Source organism: Equus quagga, chromosome 13 (assembly GCF_021613505.1).
Source record: "Equus quagga isolate Etosha38 chromosome 13, UCLA_HA_Equagga_1.0, whole genome shotgun sequence".
Classification (NCBI taxonomy): domain Eukaryota; kingdom Metazoa; phylum Chordata; class Mammalia; order Perissodactyla; family Equidae; genus Equus; species Equus quagga.
Genome location: NC_060279.1, coordinates 97,751,101 through 97,767,579, shown reverse-complemented (window position 1 = coordinate 97,767,579; position 16,479 = coordinate 97,751,101). Strand labels below are relative to the sequence as shown.

At 49.2% G+C, this 16,479-nt stretch overlaps 1 protein-coding gene across 1 annotated transcript; it reads left to right on the top strand.

Annotated features, from left to right (window-relative positions):
- The first annotated feature begins 671 nt into the window (after nt 1-671).
- SELENOV (selenoprotein V) lies at nt 672-3,714 on the top strand. The gene is made up of 5 exons (XM_046682183.1): nt 672-1,378; nt 3,136-3,160; nt 3,307-3,360; nt 3,464-3,538; nt 3,637-3,714. Exons 1-5 carry the CDS (start codon nt 672-674, stop codon nt 3,712-3,714), a joined length of 939 nt encoding a protein of 312 aa, XP_046538139.1.
- The last annotated feature ends 12,765 nt before the right edge of the window (nt 3,715-16,479 follow it).

Genomic DNA, 16,479 nt, shown 5'->3' with positions numbered 1-16,479 from the left:
GAATCCTGGCTCTGCCACTTACTGGCTGTGGGCATGTGTGTAAGCGTTTGGCACTATATAAATTCTGTTATTGTTATTATTATTTTTCTCCAGATCTCTCAGTTGTCCCCTCCTCTAGGAAGCCCTCTCTGATTTCCCCAGACTGATTCTACCACCTCTTCTGGGATTTCACAGGTCCCTGTGCACCCCTCACCATCTCTCTGACCCCTGTGCCCGTCCCCGCCTGCTCCCCGAGCCCCGACCACCCTGGGCTGTCTTGTTTGGTGATGGGTATGTCTCCCCCACTGGACAGGGAGCCTGAGGATGGGACCAGGGCTTTCCTGATCAGGGCTCTGTCCCCAGCATCACCCAGCACAGGGCGGTGCCCGCAGCAGGCAGTCGATAACCAGATGCTGAACGCATGAATGTGAAGGGCAGCGAGGGGACCACGGGGGCAGTCTGTGTGTTCCTTACCCTGGTCATGGCATGGGAATCCTCGGGCGACATCTGGGGGTGCCGCTCCATCCCCGGGCCTGAGTGATAGAACCCGCGCGCGAGTGGAACACGGTGTAACAGTGCCCCCTTGTGGTCGCCCCCCGTCCTAGAACCCTGGCGCGGGTGAGGCTCCCCCTGCCCAAGCGAGGAGGGCGGGGCGGGATCCCAACCCGGGTCACCCGGGGCCCCCGGCGCCCATGAACAACCAGGCGCGGGCCCAAGCCCCCTCCCTGGCCCGGACCTCCGTCTCGGTCCGGGCTTCGACTCCGGTCAGGACCTCGATCCCAGTTCGGACCTTGACTCCCGTCGGGACCTTGACCCTGTCTCAGACCCCAACTCCCGTCCGGGCCTCGACTCCGTCTCGGACTCCGACTCCGGTCCGGGCCTCGACCCCGGTCCGGCCCGCGACTCCGGTCGGGACCTCGACCCCGGTCCGGCCCCCGACTCCGGTTCGGGCCTCGACCCCCAGCCGGACCCCGACTCCGGTCTGGCCCCCGACCCTGGTCCGGATCCCAACCCCAACCCCAACCTCATCCTCGGTCGCTGCCGCGAACTCCGCCCTACCTGTGGATCCGCCCCCAGAACCTGCTCCAGGGCCCACTTTGTCGCCCGATAAAGACCCTGCGCCCACAACGCCGAGTGTGAAGCATGTCCCATCAGTCGCCAATGGATTCCGGCCCACCCAGGAGCCCCTTCCTGCGCCCCCTCCATCGGCCACTGATTTGCTGGGGCCCACCCCGAGCTCAGACCCATCCACCACCAAGTGGACAGATCCCAATTCTGTACCTATCGTGCCCATCCTGGGGACCCTCCCGACGGCCACACCAATTCCTACCAACACCTTCGCCTCCACCAGTGAGAACTTCCAAGTGGACAACAAGATCACGATTCGAGTGATCTACTGGTGAGGGGCCGTCCCCACCCCACCGCCTTTCTCCCCCTGGGGACAGGGCTGGACCGAGTACGTGCTGGGGTCTAGGGCAGGTGAGCGGAGGGAGTCTTGATACCCAGGTTGGAATCGTGGCTCCACCCATCATTCTCTTTGGGACTAGAGAGCTCTGGGTTCTAATTCCTGCTCTCAGCTTCATCCCTTCACTCTCATTCATTCATTCATGAGCCACTTGCGTTCCTCAGTAGGGACGCTAGGACGGAGCCCCCTGAGGGAGGACGGGGTGGGGGAGCTTCGGACTGGGTGGTCAGGGGCCGCCTTTCTCAGGAGGTGGCGCTGGAGCTGCCATACTTGTCATGAGGGGGAGGAGGCTGCGAAGGGAAGAGCTGGGGTGGGGGAGGGGATCAAGGCAGCAAGGGGGAGGGGCCAGCAAGTGCAAAGGTCAGAGGAGGCTGGCCTCTGTTCTCATTTGTGAGCCCAGCTGGGTCTCTCTCTGTGTCAAGGACAACAGCAACACATGACCTTCCTTGACTTCCCTGAGACCTAAGGCTGAAGGTGCCCAGGGAGGGACCTTTGTCTGCCCCCAACCCTGTGCCTCTTGCCTGTTCTAGAAGGTCCGCTGCCCCTCACCTCTCCTCGTCTCACTTTTTCCCTCTTCTCTCTGTCCAGGCCATCTCTCCCATTCTCTGTCTGTCTCCCCAACCCACTGTCTCTTTTCCTTTCCTCTTGCTGTGCATGTCTCTTTCTCCTTCTCCTGTCTCTGTTTCCCCATCCTCCGCCCCTTCTCTGCCCATTTCCTCCTTTCTTTCTTTCTTTTTTTTTTGGAGGAAGATTAGCCCTGAGCTAACTACTGCCAATCCTCCTCTTTTTGCTGAGGAAGACCGGCCCTGAGTTAATATCTGTGCCCATCTTCTTCTACTTTATATGTGGGATGCCTACCACAGCATGGCTTTTGCCAAGCGGTGCCATGTCTGCACCTGGGATCCAAACCGGCGAACACCGGGCCACCGAGAAGCAGAATGTGTACACTTAACCACTGCGCCACTGGGCCGGCCCCCATCTCCTCCTTTCTATCTGTTTCTCTGGCTCCACAGATTCCTTATTTCATTCATTCAACAACTCTCATTAAGCACCTACTATGTGCCAGGCCCTGTTCTTGGCTTCAGGAACCCAGCAGTGAAGGAGACAGAGATCCTCGTCCTTGCGGCGCTGACATTCTGATGTGCAGGGGCAGGAATGAACAACACACGGCACACATAGTAAATTGGCTATCTTAGAAGATGACCAGTGCTGTGGACACAAGGCAGCTTAGGGGGGTGGGTCACAGTTTCAGCTGGGGGAGTCAGGAAGGCCTCGCTGAGAAGGTGATATCCAAGCAAAGACCTGAAGGAGGGGAGAGGAGGAGCCACGGAGATACCAAGGACAGAGCCTTCTGCAGTGGGAATGGCCAGTGCAAAGGCCCTGAGGCAAGCCATGCCCGGAGTGTTGGAAGAAGAGCTAGGAGGTCCCTGTGGCTGGAGCAGACTGGTCCAGGAGGAGATGGGGAGGAGATGGGGCCGCGAGGTGATGGGGGCAGGTCCTTCGGGGGCTGTGGGCCATGGCGAGGACTGTGGGGATTTGCCCTGAGTGAGATGGCGCTATGGGAGGGTTCTGAGCCGGAGGAACGTGAGCTGACTCGGGGGTTCACGGGGTCCCTCTGGGCCTGGGGGATACTGATGCCGTGTCTTCCCTCTGTCTCTCTCTGCCTCCCTCCTCCTGCCCTCTGCTTCCAGCGGCCTCTGAAGCTATGGCCTTCGGGTGAGTAGTTCTGGCTTTGCAGGTGGGAGGCGTGTAGGACATGAGGTCTGGAAGGAGTTCCTGTCCCTCCCCCCCTGCCCTCCCAAGTCCGGCGACCCCGTGACCCTGCGATCCCGGGACCACATGATCTCATCTCCTCCCCACAGTACATTCTGCTGAGAAAGAGTCTGGACCAGCAATTCCCAAACCGTCTAGTCTTTGTGAGTTTGCCTGGGGCGTGGGGGGGCAGCCAGGGTGCTGAGACCCCCGAGGGACCTGGGGGGAGCTCTCAGCCTCCCCCCACCCCTAACATTCCCTCCCCAGGAGGAGGACGTAGGCGCCCAGGCTTCGGGGGAGTTTGAAGTGTTTGTCGAAGGGAAACTGGTCCATTCGAAGAAGGTGATTCTGAGCAAGGGTTTCGGGCGCGGAGGGAGGGTGGTGCCGGGGCCCTGGAGGTGGGGGACACTCACGTCGGTGTTTCTTCCCTCTGTGCCCAGAAAGGCGATGGCTTTGTGGATGAGGCCAGGCTGCGGAAAATCGTGAGCGCTATCAATGAGGAGATCAAGAGAAGGTAGCAGGCACCTGGTAGGCCGGAGGTGAGGTGGGAGGGGTGGAGGCTGGGCTGGGGGGGGTGGGGGTGGGCAGGGGGCTGGGCACTGTCTTGGAATCAAAGACACCCGAGCCCCCATCCTAGCTCAGTCAGTCCTCACTGTTCTCACTGGGACAAGTAATCTGCAAGCTTTGCTGAGCCTCAGTTTCCCCACCTGTCAGATGGGGTTGTTGAGATGATTCTCGAGACGCCTCATCAGAGCTAATAAATAGTGCCTTGGCCCAGAGGAGGGCTCAGGGAATGTCAATGATATTTTTTTTTTCAAAAGAGCTTTAGATTTCTCTTTTTTTAGTTTTTAGTTGTAAACCTGTGCTACCCAAGAACAGCATGTGTCTTTTCGATTGAAAATTGATACTTAAAATTAAATATGTTAAAGATGCATTCATTAGTCATGCTAGCCACCTGTGGCTGCTACATTGCACAGTGCAGACGCAGAACGTGGGATCACTGCAGAAAATTCTAGGCTAACTTTGTCTGAAGCTATTAAAGGACATGCATGATAATTTACTTGCCTCCCATCCTGGATTGTTCAAACCACTTAGCGTACACACATCCCCAAGCTGCTGCTTACTAGGTGGCAGGCACTGTCCTAACGCTTCCCGTGGATTACGATGCACTATTATTTTTATGGTGCTGTCATCACTATTACTATTTAAAATTGTTTTCTCTCTTCTCTCTCCATCTCAGGAGCCTCGGCAGGATGACGAGAAGGGCTGAAATGTTGCCAAGTCAGGTCCTTTTCTGATGGCGGCTGGGGCTGGGGTGGGTTCCGGGAGGGGCCGAGAGGGAAATACATACAGAGTCTGCCTCCCTGAGTTCTGGTCTCGCTGTGGCTGCTGTCGCCACCCTCACTCCTGAGGTCTATGGAAGTGGCCTGCTCCATCCTTCCAGCATCTCCAACGTTTGGCCCTGGGTGGGGGGAGGGGAGGCCGGCTGTGAACATAAGGCTAGCCCTGTTGCTCCCAGCCTTGCTCCTGGTGGTCTAGCCTCCACTCTTCATGCTGTCGAGGTCGGTTTCTTTCTCTTGTGGCTTCTTCCTTTCCCATGCCCTGGTTTGGGATACATTTTGAGAACTTCCCATCTTACTGGCATTTTTAGGGATTAAGACAGAAATAGGGATTGTGGCAAGTCCCAAACCCTTGACATCCCAGACTTCACTGCGTGACAGAACCACCTTCCAAAACCCACAGGTCTTAGAATCCCAGAGTGGGGCGGGGTCTCGAGGACCTGGGGGAGGGCCATCTGTGCATTCAGTGGACGTTCATGGGCCCCTATTCTGCACCTGGCACTGTGGGGTCACTGGGCGTGTGCCAGGAGGTCTGGGCCAAGGCATGGGCATCAGACTTTTACCACGTCTGACTGAATCACGGCTCCAGGAGTTGAACTCCCTTTCCGACTCTCCTCCCCTCCCCAAGGCCGGAGGTTGGGTGTGGAGACCGTGCTGGAATCACAGGGTTTAGGGCCCCCATCCTCTAGGCACACTGTCGGTGCTTCTGGTGTAGCTCCCACCCCCCACCCCATCTGAGTCATCTCGTTAGCGGGAATCATCTAGGGACCCACTGCCAGTCACCTCATCAGCAGAAACCATCAGGGCCCACCACGAATAACCAAGACACTCCTGTTGCTGGGAAATTCCGAGTTCAGAGGTTACCTCCAGAAGTCAGGGCAAAGGCCAGACCTCTTTCTGCGTAAAGCTAATTTTTCACTACACAGCAGGTTTGAAGGAGTCTCTGCAGGGACAAGGTGAGTGGCAGGGACCTGGGGGGTCCCCGGAGGAGGCGTCACCAGTGCAGGGCAGGGACGGCGGCTGTGGCAGAGTGAGGTGGGACAGAGAGGGGCTGGAGAAGGCGGAGGAGCAGGCCCTGGAGCGCCTTGTCCCTGCAACACACAGAGTTCCTGTCTCTGGCTTAAATCCTCACAACTTGAGCTGTGCGTGTCCTTGGGAGGTGGTGTGGCAGATGGGCTCCACCTCGGACTAGCTGAATGGCCCTGATGGGTCACAGAAGCTCCTGGCACCTCTGGCTGTTCCCTCACCTAGAACACAGAGATGCTAAGAGGACCCAGGGGCTGGGCACTGAGAGGGTGAGAGGAGTCAGCCCGTGTAGACACTCGGAACAGTGAGGCCCAGGAGGTGCTAAACAATCTTCTTCTTTTCTCTACATTAGAGAAGAGAGTCACGAGTCACTTGACTTAGGTCACACAGCTGGGGTGGACTAAGATTCCAACCAGCCCATCTGTCTGCAGAACCCGAGTTTTCCCACCGCACTCTGTGGCCCCGGACAAGCAGAAGAGGAAGGCAGAGTTCAGGATTGGGGTTTCAGTGTTTTCTCCTGCTGTCCGCGACTTCACACCCAGACAAGGGGTGGCAACCATGAGAGACACTTCATGGCAGTTGTCCACCAAATCATTCTTTTTTTAATTTTAATTTAATTTTATTATTATTTTTTTTTGAGGAAGATTAGCCCTGAGCTAACATCTGCTGCCAATCCTCCTCATTTTGCAGAGGAAGACTGGTCCTGAGCTAACATCCGTGCCTGTCTTCCTCTACTTTATATGTGGGACGCCTACCACAGCATGGCGTGCCAAGCAGTGCCATGTCCGCACCAGGCATCTGAACCGGCGAACCCAGGGCCGCCAAAGCGGAACGTGCGCACTTAACCACTGCGCCACTGGGCTGGCCCTCATTCTTTTTTTTTTTAAAGTTTTTACTTTTCCTCCTTCTCCCCAAAGCCCCCCAGTACATAGTTGTATGTTATAGTTGTGGATCCCTTCTAGTTGTGGCACATGGGACGCCGCCTCAGCATGGCTTGATGAGTGGGGATAGGTCCATGCCCAGGATTCAAACCAGTGAAACCCTGGACCACCCAAGCAGAGCGCGAGAACCTAACCACTTGGCCACGGGGCTGGCCCGGCCAAATCATTCTTTTACGCATTCCCCCACTTTCACTTGTTTGCCTTATGCTCCATCAGCAATGAGATATCAGCTCAAAGAGGATGCCCTCACTCCTCTCCACTCTTGACTTATCTGTCACCTTCCAGGTGACATCAGCACTCTGAGCTTAGCATCTCCATCTGCAAAATGAAGACAAAGACTTGGCCATCCTAGCTGGGGCAGAGACCCCCTAAGTGTCCCTCAATATCTATCCTCTTCTACTTCCGTCAAAATAGTCCCCAGCTAAAGACTACATTTCCCAGCCTCCTTTGCAATTGGACTGTGGCCACATGACTAAGTTTTGGCCAATAGGATAGGAGCAAAAATAATGCATGCAGCTTTTGGGTTGTGCCCTTTAAGGAAGGGGTGTCATCTGTCTTGCCCTCTGGAATGTGGATTTGATGGTGAGCCATTTTGATTATGAGACAGGGAATGACTCAACAGGGGTTGAGTAGGGATGATGGAGCAACAACAGGGAAGGAGTCTGGGCTCCTGGTCGAGCTGCCAGAAATCACCTGTCAACAGACTGTTACAGGAGGGAAACATAAACTTCCTTCTTGCTTAAGCTGCTGTTATTTTGGGTCTCTGTCACATGCTGTCAAGCCCAAGTCCTAACAAATACGCCAGGATTGGGAGGATGTAACTCACTGAGTGAGAGCAGTGAGTGAGCGAAAGGGTCTGACTGTAGATTTTTTACTATGTCATAAGATAAAAAATAAGAAATCATAATAAGATAACAAATGTTTTAATGAAAGTTTTTATGGTAGGCAGAATTCTAAGGTGACCCCCCCATGACCCACACTTTTGTATAATCCTGTTCCCTTGAATGTGGGTGGACATATGAATATGATGGGATATCGGTCCCAGGACCATGTCACATTATATGACAAAAAGGATTTTGCACTGACTCTGAGTCAGTCAAATGAGAGATTATCCTGAGTGGGCCTGATCTAATCAGGTGATCTTTTAAGGCGTCCCTTAAAAGAGACAAGAAGCAGCGAAGAAATTCTCCTGATTGCCTTGAAGAAGTTGGGAGAAGTTCTGCCATGTTGTGAGAAGGCCAATTGGCTGGGTCTTGGGGACAACCTCTAGGAGCTGAGAGTGACCCCCAGCTGACAGCCAGCAAGAAAATGGGAACCTCAATCCTACAACTGCAGGGAACCGAGTTCTGCCCACAACAGGAATAAATGTGGAAACTTCAAGAGAGATTGCAATCCCGGCCAACTCTGTGATTTCAGCCTGTGAGAGCCTGAGCAGAGACCCAGCTAACCCGTGTCTGGATTCCTGACCATGGAACTTATGAGATGATAAATTTACGTTGTTTTAAGCTACCAAATTTGTGATAAGCTATTATATAGCAATAGAACACTAATACAGTTTTTGTTTTTTAAAAGATTGGCCCCAAGCTAACATCTGTTGCCAATCTTCTTTTTTGTTCTTCTTCTCCCCAAAGCCCCCCAGCACATAGTTGTATATTCTAGTTGTAGGTCCTTCTGGCTCTCCTATGTGGGACGCCACCTCAGCATGGCCTGATGAGCGGTGCTAGGTCTGCGCCCAGGATCTGAACTGGTGAAACCCCGGGCCGCCGAAGTGGAGTAGGCGAACTTAACCACTTGGCTCTGGGGCCGACCCCCTGATACAGTTTTGACCAAAGGTTTTTCACTATGACATTGGGTCACTTTAATCATCACCACAATAATCCTAAGAAGGGCTAACATTTTGGAGTGCTTACAAGGTACCACTATGACGTTCTATATGGGTTAGTTCAGAATTTCCTAAGCTTTTGGTCTCAAGATCTTTTTATTTATAAAAATTGAGGAACAAGGCAGTTTTGTTTATGTGGGCTATATCTATTGAAATTTACTGTATTAGAAAATGAGAACTTAAAAAAATATATATGTATTAATTGATTAAAAAAGAGAATCTGCTTTTTCAAGGAGAAAAATCCTTCCCAGAAGGCCTAACAGATTTAATCTGATCAGTCATACTGGGGTCCCGTGTCCATCCCAGACTTATGAGTTCCTAGCAAATGGGAATGGGCTTGCCAAGTTTAGAGCAGCAATTTTCACATTGTTTGGTCTTAGGAGCCCTTTGCGCTTTTGTTTATTTATTATTTATTTGTTTGTTTATTTGAGGAAAATTAGCCCTGAGCTAACATCCGCTGCCAATCCTCCTCTTTTTGCTGAGGAAAATTGGCCCTTCCTTTACTTTATATGTGACTTGACAAGCTAGGTCTGTGCCCAGGATCCGAACCGGTGAACACCAGGCCACCAAAGCGGAACGGGAGAACCTAACTGCTATGCCACCAGGCAGGCCCCTTTATTTATTTATTTATTTATTTTTAATTTATTTTTTGAGGAAGATTGGCCCTGAGCTAACATCTGTTGTCAATCATCCTCTTTTTGTTTTTCTCCCCAAAGCCCCGGTACATAGCTGTGTATCCTAGTTGTAGGTCCTTCTAGTTCCTCTCTGTGGGACGCTGCCACAGCATGGCTCGATGAGCGGTGCGTAGGTCTGTGCCCTGGATCTGAACTTAACCACTTGGCCACGGAGTGGCCCCAGCCTTTAGGCTTTTCAAGATTATCGGTCACTCCAAACAGCTTTTTTTTTTTCTGTGAATTACATCTACTGTTATTCACATCTTAGGAATTAAAACTGAGAAATTCTAAAAACAATTTATTTAAAAAGCTCACTAAGAAGCCCATTACATGTTAACATAAATAACATTTTTTAAGGAAAAAGATAACTATTTTCCAAAACAAAAAAATAATTTAGTGAGAAAAGTGGCATTAATTTACATTTCCGCAAATCTCTTCAATGTCTGGCTTAAGAAAAGAGAGCTGAATTCTCACCTGCTTCTACATGACATCATGTGTCATGCAGCTTCTGGAAAATTCCATAGTACATGCATGAGGCATAGAGAGTGAAAGGCAAACACAGTCTTATTTTTATTATAAAAATAGTTTTGAGTTTGTGGACCTTCTGAAAGGATCTTGGTAGTCACCAGGGGTCCCTGGACTATGCCTAGAGAACTGCTGGTTTAAACCAGTCTTGGTTCGATCCCCGGTCTGGGCACGTTGACAATGAAACAAGACCGTGGTCTGTAAGTCAAGAAAGTGTGGGAGAACATAGCCCTGAATTGGGCAACAAATAATATCTGTTTTCAGATGATTTATTCTTTTGACTTTCATGGTGTTTAAATTTTTAAAAAATTAGTTTCTGAAATTTGAAAATGAAGAGTTTTCACACAAAATCTATATTCCTAGCTTCTCTTGGAGCTGTGGCAACACTGGACTTGTATTTCCAGTTGGCCGCATATGGCGCAACTGGCCAAAGTTGAGTAGTAGTTGACTCGTTTGGAGGCACAGTTTGCCAGAGTCCCCACCACTCCCTCTTGTCCCACACTCCAGTCCACTTAACTCCTGTAGAAGTTTGAGTTGGTGACCTCTGGTTATAAGAGTTGTTTTTTGGTGCCTGGTCCATCTCCCTCTTAGGATGGAGGCTCATGCACACCTCCCCTCTCCATTTAATCAACACCTCGGGCCCTGTAATCATGACTCTGAGGACTTTGGAACTTCTCTGAAGGACCTTGATATGGAAGAGACTGGGAACTGGAGCAGCGTATTCAGGGATGAATCCATCAACCAATAGGCGGGAGAAGGGGAGCCAGGGCATGTGGGGACCCAAAGGGGCTAGGTTTCCATAGAATCTTGTGGAAACAGAGGCCCCAAATTTTCATTGATGGCAATTTTGGAGGTTGCAATTGAGGCATTCATGAGTTCTGGTCTTTCCTGGATCCCAGAACCCCAAGGTCGAGGTGAGACCTCAGAAGCCACCATGAGCCCTCCACATTTGGAGCTTCCTGAATCTGTACTGCCGCCCGGAGCAGCTGCAGCCAAGAAGAAGGTCCATGGATGACCCCAAGGACTCGGAACAATGGTATTTCTTGGGGAGTAGGGGGGTCCTCAATGTGAGGAGCTCAGGCTTTTCCTGCCCCTCCCCTGACGTTCCCAATGGGGAACCTCCTCCTCAAATTTCTGGTGCAGAAATTCAAAATAGATATTACAAGACAGTTGTGCCACTAATTACCCAGAATTTCACAGGTTAAGGGTGTAGTCCTCCACAAGACTGCCCCGCCTTCAGACACCAGCCACAAGCTCCAGGGCCTCAGGCCACTGGCACTTCTGACCAACTGGCTGCAAATCTGAGGGTTCCCACTCACTCTCAAGTTTTATCCTTCACTAGAATGACTCTCAGAACTCAGGAAAGTGCTGTACTTATGACCACAGTTTTATTATAATTGAGGATACAAATCAGAACCAGCTAAGGGCAGAGACATAGGGGGCGAGCTCTGAGAGGGTCCCAAAGGTGAAGATACCACGTCCTCAGGATGGATCACCTCCCAGCACATGTAGGTACGGTTGCCATCCAGGGAGGCTCACCCAGGGTGCAGAGTTTTTACTGGGGTTCCATTATGTAGGCGTGATTGATGGAATCGTTGGCCATGTGAATGAACTCAACCTGCAGTCGAGGTCCACCCCTGGAGGTTGGGAGGTCAGGCTGATAGGAGGCGGCTCTTAGTCCCAACCCTCTAATCACAGGGTTGATCTTTCTGATACACCAGATCCCATCCTGAAACTATCCAGGAACAAACCACGAACAACAAAGACACTCCCACTACTCAGGGAATTCCAAGGATTTAGAGGTTACCTCCCAGGAACGAGGGACAAAGACCAGACAAATTCTTTATTATACAAGACGTAAAAAGTCTCTTTAAACACGCAATATATGGTTCAGAAATGAAAGTGATATAAAAACCGAGAAGTCTTACCCTTACATTGTCCCTTTCTAGCCTATCTTCCTTCAACATCCTTACTAGTAACTGCTTTGTTTTAATTTGTATATCTTTCCAGTGCTTTTTCACGCACATAACAAAGTATGTTTTTTAGTCTTAAAAATGCCCATACTCTCTCACCTAGTCAGCTCACTACAGCAAATTTTTAATGTGGCGTTAATTAGATAAAGGCATAAGGTTCTTCATCATAGTGTTGTTCATAACGGCAAAAACAAGCACTGAATGTATCTATTAGAAAAGAAGAAAGATCTAAAATCAATCACCTAAGCTTCGACCTTAGGAAACTAGAAAAAGAAGAGCAAATTAAATCCAAAGTAAGCAGAAGAAAAGAAAAAATAAGAATTAGGACAGAAATCATGAAACTGAAAACAAGAAATCAATAGAGAAAAATCAATGAAACCAAAAGCTGGTTCTCTGAAAAGATAAATGAAATTGATAACCCTCTAGCCAGGCTAACCAAGAAAAAAAGAGAGAAGACACAAATTATAAATATCAGAAATGAAAGAGGGGACATCACTATAGACCCTATCCTATGGACATCCAGTGGAATATTATTTGACCATAAAAAAGAATGAAGTATATGCCATTACGTGGATGAATCTTGAAAATATTATGCTAAATGGAAGAAGATAGACACAAGAGGCCACATACTGTAGATTCCATTTATATGAAATGTCTAAAATAGCTGAATCCATAGAGATAGAAAGTCGAGACTGCTACTGTGGGTATGGGGTTGCTTCCTGGAGTGATGAGGATGTTCTAAATTCAGATTGTGGTGGTGATCACACAGCTCCGTGAATATACTAAAAACTGCTGGGGCTGGCCTGGTGGTGTAGTGGGTAAGTTTGCTTGCTCCACTTCCACAGCCTGGGGTTCGTGGGTTCAGAACCTGGGCACGGACCCACACACCACTCATCAAGCCGTGCTGTGGCAGGCGTCCCACATACAAAATAGAGGAAGATGTTAGCTCAGGGCCAATCTTCTTCACCAAAGAAACAAACAAAAAAAACCTGCTGAATTGTATGCTTTAAAAGGGTGAATTTAATAGTGTGTGAATTATATCTCCATAAAATTGTTAAATATAAAAAGTTTCAAAATAAAATTGTAATAAAAAATAAAATCATTGACCGCTTATGTCAGCCTGAAATGAAACTAGAGATTGTCCAGAAACCCAGGACACAAGGGCCCCTCTCCCTCATTATCTTCCCAGAGACGTCTGCCCTTGGGGGTTCATGAACCCTGACCCACACTTGACAGCCCAGCCCTCTTGTACGTGTCTAGAAGATACTCAAGGAGTGTGAAGGAACCTTGTTTTGAACCCAGGATGCTGGTTGTTATTATGACCATGAAGGGAGGGAGACTCCAGGCTGGACGCTGTCCAGATGAGCCCACATCTTTTCCTGAGGCTGCTCTGCCTGGGCTGCGTGGTGACATTGTCTGCTGCGAGGGACTCCTAGGAGATGCCACCTAAAAGTGGGTTTCAGAGGAGTCCCTCCGACTTCCTTTCTCCGCTGGCCTTAGTCCCACCCTAAGGTCCCTCCCAAATTGAGGGTCTCCACGGAGTTTGGAGACAGGCTTCATCCAGTTGAGGCGGAAGTATTTAAAAATCTAAAAATACACAAGAAAGACAATAACAAAGCAATCTTTGAAAATATAAAACAAACTGACACTAATAAAGCTAACTGTGTTTCAAGTCGATCGCACAACCACACAGAAAATGTGACTTTAAAAGACAGTATTTTCACTGTACATTGTAGCAAAATGGAACTAAGCGATTTTATTAATGTAAATACAGGACAGTGACCTAGTTTCTTGAAATAAATGGCATAAAAAAGGATGGGAAGGAGAACTGTTACAGATTAAAAGACTTAAGGGGCCTATCAATCAAATGCAATGTGTAGATTTTGTTGGAATTCTGATTCAAAAAACCAACTGTAAAAAGCCATTTTAAAGACCGCTGTAGAAATCTGGAGATAGACTGGGTGTGATATGATAAAGAATTTCTGTTAATTTTGTTAGCTATGATAAAGATATATGTTAATAAAAAAGTCCTTATCTGTAAAAACACATACTGAAGTATTTATATGGGAAAGGATATAATGGCTGGGATGAAAAAAATCTTAGTTATAGGAAAATTCTGGACATATAAAAGTACAGTGTAGTAAGTTTCTTTGTACTCATCACCCACTTCCCATTATTGTTTTTAGGTAAATACTGGATAATGTATAGAATTTTGAGGATTATACTATCCTCTCCATTTTTGTATATGCTTGAAATTTTTCTTAATAAAAGTGCTCCTTTTGGGCACCCAAGCTATCTGGGCCCCCTGCTGCTTATGTCTTCACAGATTGGCCCAGAGAGAGGCTGCCACAAGAGGAAAGGCAATGGGCAGTGGGGAGATGGGATGGGGGACACTCACGGCCGAGTTACGGGACCCTTCCTGCCCTGACCCATGTCCTCTGAGGTGTGGAGGATGAGGTCAAACTGTAGCCCCGCTTCTGCGGGACCTGGAGAGTGAAAGAGGGCTTCCCCCTCCCGTGCAGACCACTCCGACCCCACGAGGATGGGCTGTGTGGGAAGAGATTGGGTTCAAGTCTCAGTTTTCACCCTTGGCCTTGGGAGGCAAAGTCAGAGCTAGTTTCTGTCCAAGGTGTTTGGGGCCATGGAAACATGAATTCGTAAAATTTTTATTCCATGATCAGTCTGTGCCTTGCTCCCTGGTCTGTCTTTTGCTCTTCTTGGGGAGAATTATGGTTCTTCAGGTTACAGAAATTCAAGCTCATTTGAGAACAATGTATATGGAGTGGTGTGGTATCATGGAGAATATATATGGTCTTCGTACCCGGTTCCCAGCACAGAATTTCAAAAGTCCTTACAATTTTCTGAGTGATGGGAATATCTTTGTTGTACTAATGAAGTGACTAGTAGCGGGCACCTAGATAGCTTTAGGATTGGGGCTAGTCACCAGAAGACCAACCCATGTGATTGGAAGGTTGGAAATTCGGGACAGCCCAACCTAGGGGTGGGGGGAGGGGCTGGAGATTTTGCGCAATTACTTGGCCAATGATTTAATCAGTCATGCCTATGGAATGAAACGCCATATAAAAACTCTGGATGCTCAAGCTCAGGGGAGCCTCCTGGCTGGTGAACACACTGATGTGCGAGGAAGGTGATAGGGAGAGGCCACGGAAGCTCTGCCTCTGGGACCCCCAGATTTTACCCTGTGTGCGTTGTCATTTGGCTGTTCCTGAGTGGTATCCTTTATAATAACACTGCAAGCAGAGCACTTTCAGTGAGTTCTGTGAGCTGTTCTAGCAAATTATCAAACCTGAGCGGGTCATGGGAAGCCCTGAATACATCGCCATCAGTCAGGAATGCTGGTGGCCCCTGAGACTTATGGCTGGCATCTGAGGTGAGCGGAGTCTTGGGGCCCGAGATCTTAAACCTGGGGAGTCTGATGCCAGCATCAGAATTGAATTAAAGTGCACCACTTGGAGGTTAAAGGACTAAAATGAACACAGAAGGTCTCCAACCTGCCCCTGGCCTTTTGTCTTCTCTTCCTTTTCTTTCTTTTTTTGTAATCAGCTCTGATGAAGGAGTGATTATTTTCCTGGTGAGGCAGGACATCCTTCAGGGTGGACAGGTCCTGTGGGGGATCAGAATTGACCATCTCAAAGTGTGTTTCTTCGGCTTGATTGTTTTTAAGAACAAAGACTCTGAGAGAAACTTTGACCCCCCTCCCAATTGCCTAAAAGAATTTAAAATAGAATGGCCTGTTCCAGGAAGGAGCTAACACCATAAGATAACTATAATGTAACGTAAAACGTGCCTCTCAGGTCGCAGTGTCTGTAGTTGGCCCATTTACATTTCCATCTCCATGTAAATTACCTTCCACTCCCTTGACATCCCAAACCGCTACCCCCAACATCCTCCTTTGTCTTTAGCTGAAGATGGTATTTAAGATGAGAGCTTCCACCATTTTGGTGAGTTGCTCAGTTTTCCTGCATGTCTCCCACGTACACACATTATGAAGATTTGTTTGACTTTCTCCTGTTATTCTGTCTCATGTCAATTTGGTTCATAGCCCGGCCAGAAGGACCTAGAGTGGGTAGAGGAAATGTCTTCCTCCCCTACAGTCCTACCTGAATTCATCTCTGAAGCTCTTCCGGAACATTTGCAATAACACCTCCCCAGACTGCCTCCACAGCCCCACCGGGAAGGACGGCTTTGGGGTTGGAGAACCAGTCTGTTCTCCTCAAACCAATATATCATCACTCCATTATCTGTCAGACTCAGACACAAAGAGGAGACACACGGTGAGAAATGTTCACACGTTATGAAGGCCCTTTGAATTCTTATTTTCTTTATTCACACAGAATATCTAACTGCAGATCCCCCATTAGTCACCCATGGCTTCGTTGATCTTGCTGGACCCCTGGTTTCCCAAGATCACAGGCTAGAGAAGGGTCTACAGGACACTGCAGGACAGCGGGGTGAGGACGTCACACCAGCCAAGCACCCATGTAGCTTCCATAGGCAGTGGTGCCTAGATACACAGTTGAGTTTGCCATCAATGTTCCTATTTCCTGCTGAGATTCTCCTCATCTATTAACTTATTGTGTACCTATTTTCCTTTGAGTTACTGAACTTATTTATAATGGCTGTTTTAAAACTTGTTGTCTGCTGAACCGTTTTGACTCACAATACTTCTGACACCAATAACCAGTTGTCCAACACTCTGGACACTAGCTGGGTGTCCTACAACTCGATTCAATTCTGGTGCCATCTCCTGGAGCTTGCATCAGACACCACAAGTTAAGGACTCCGTCCCACAAGGCTGCCCCCATTTCAGATGCCAGTCAAAAGTCCAAGGTTGTCACATGTACTTCTGACCAAACTGTTATAAATTCTGGGGTTCCAAAAACCCCCTCCTCAGGTTTGAT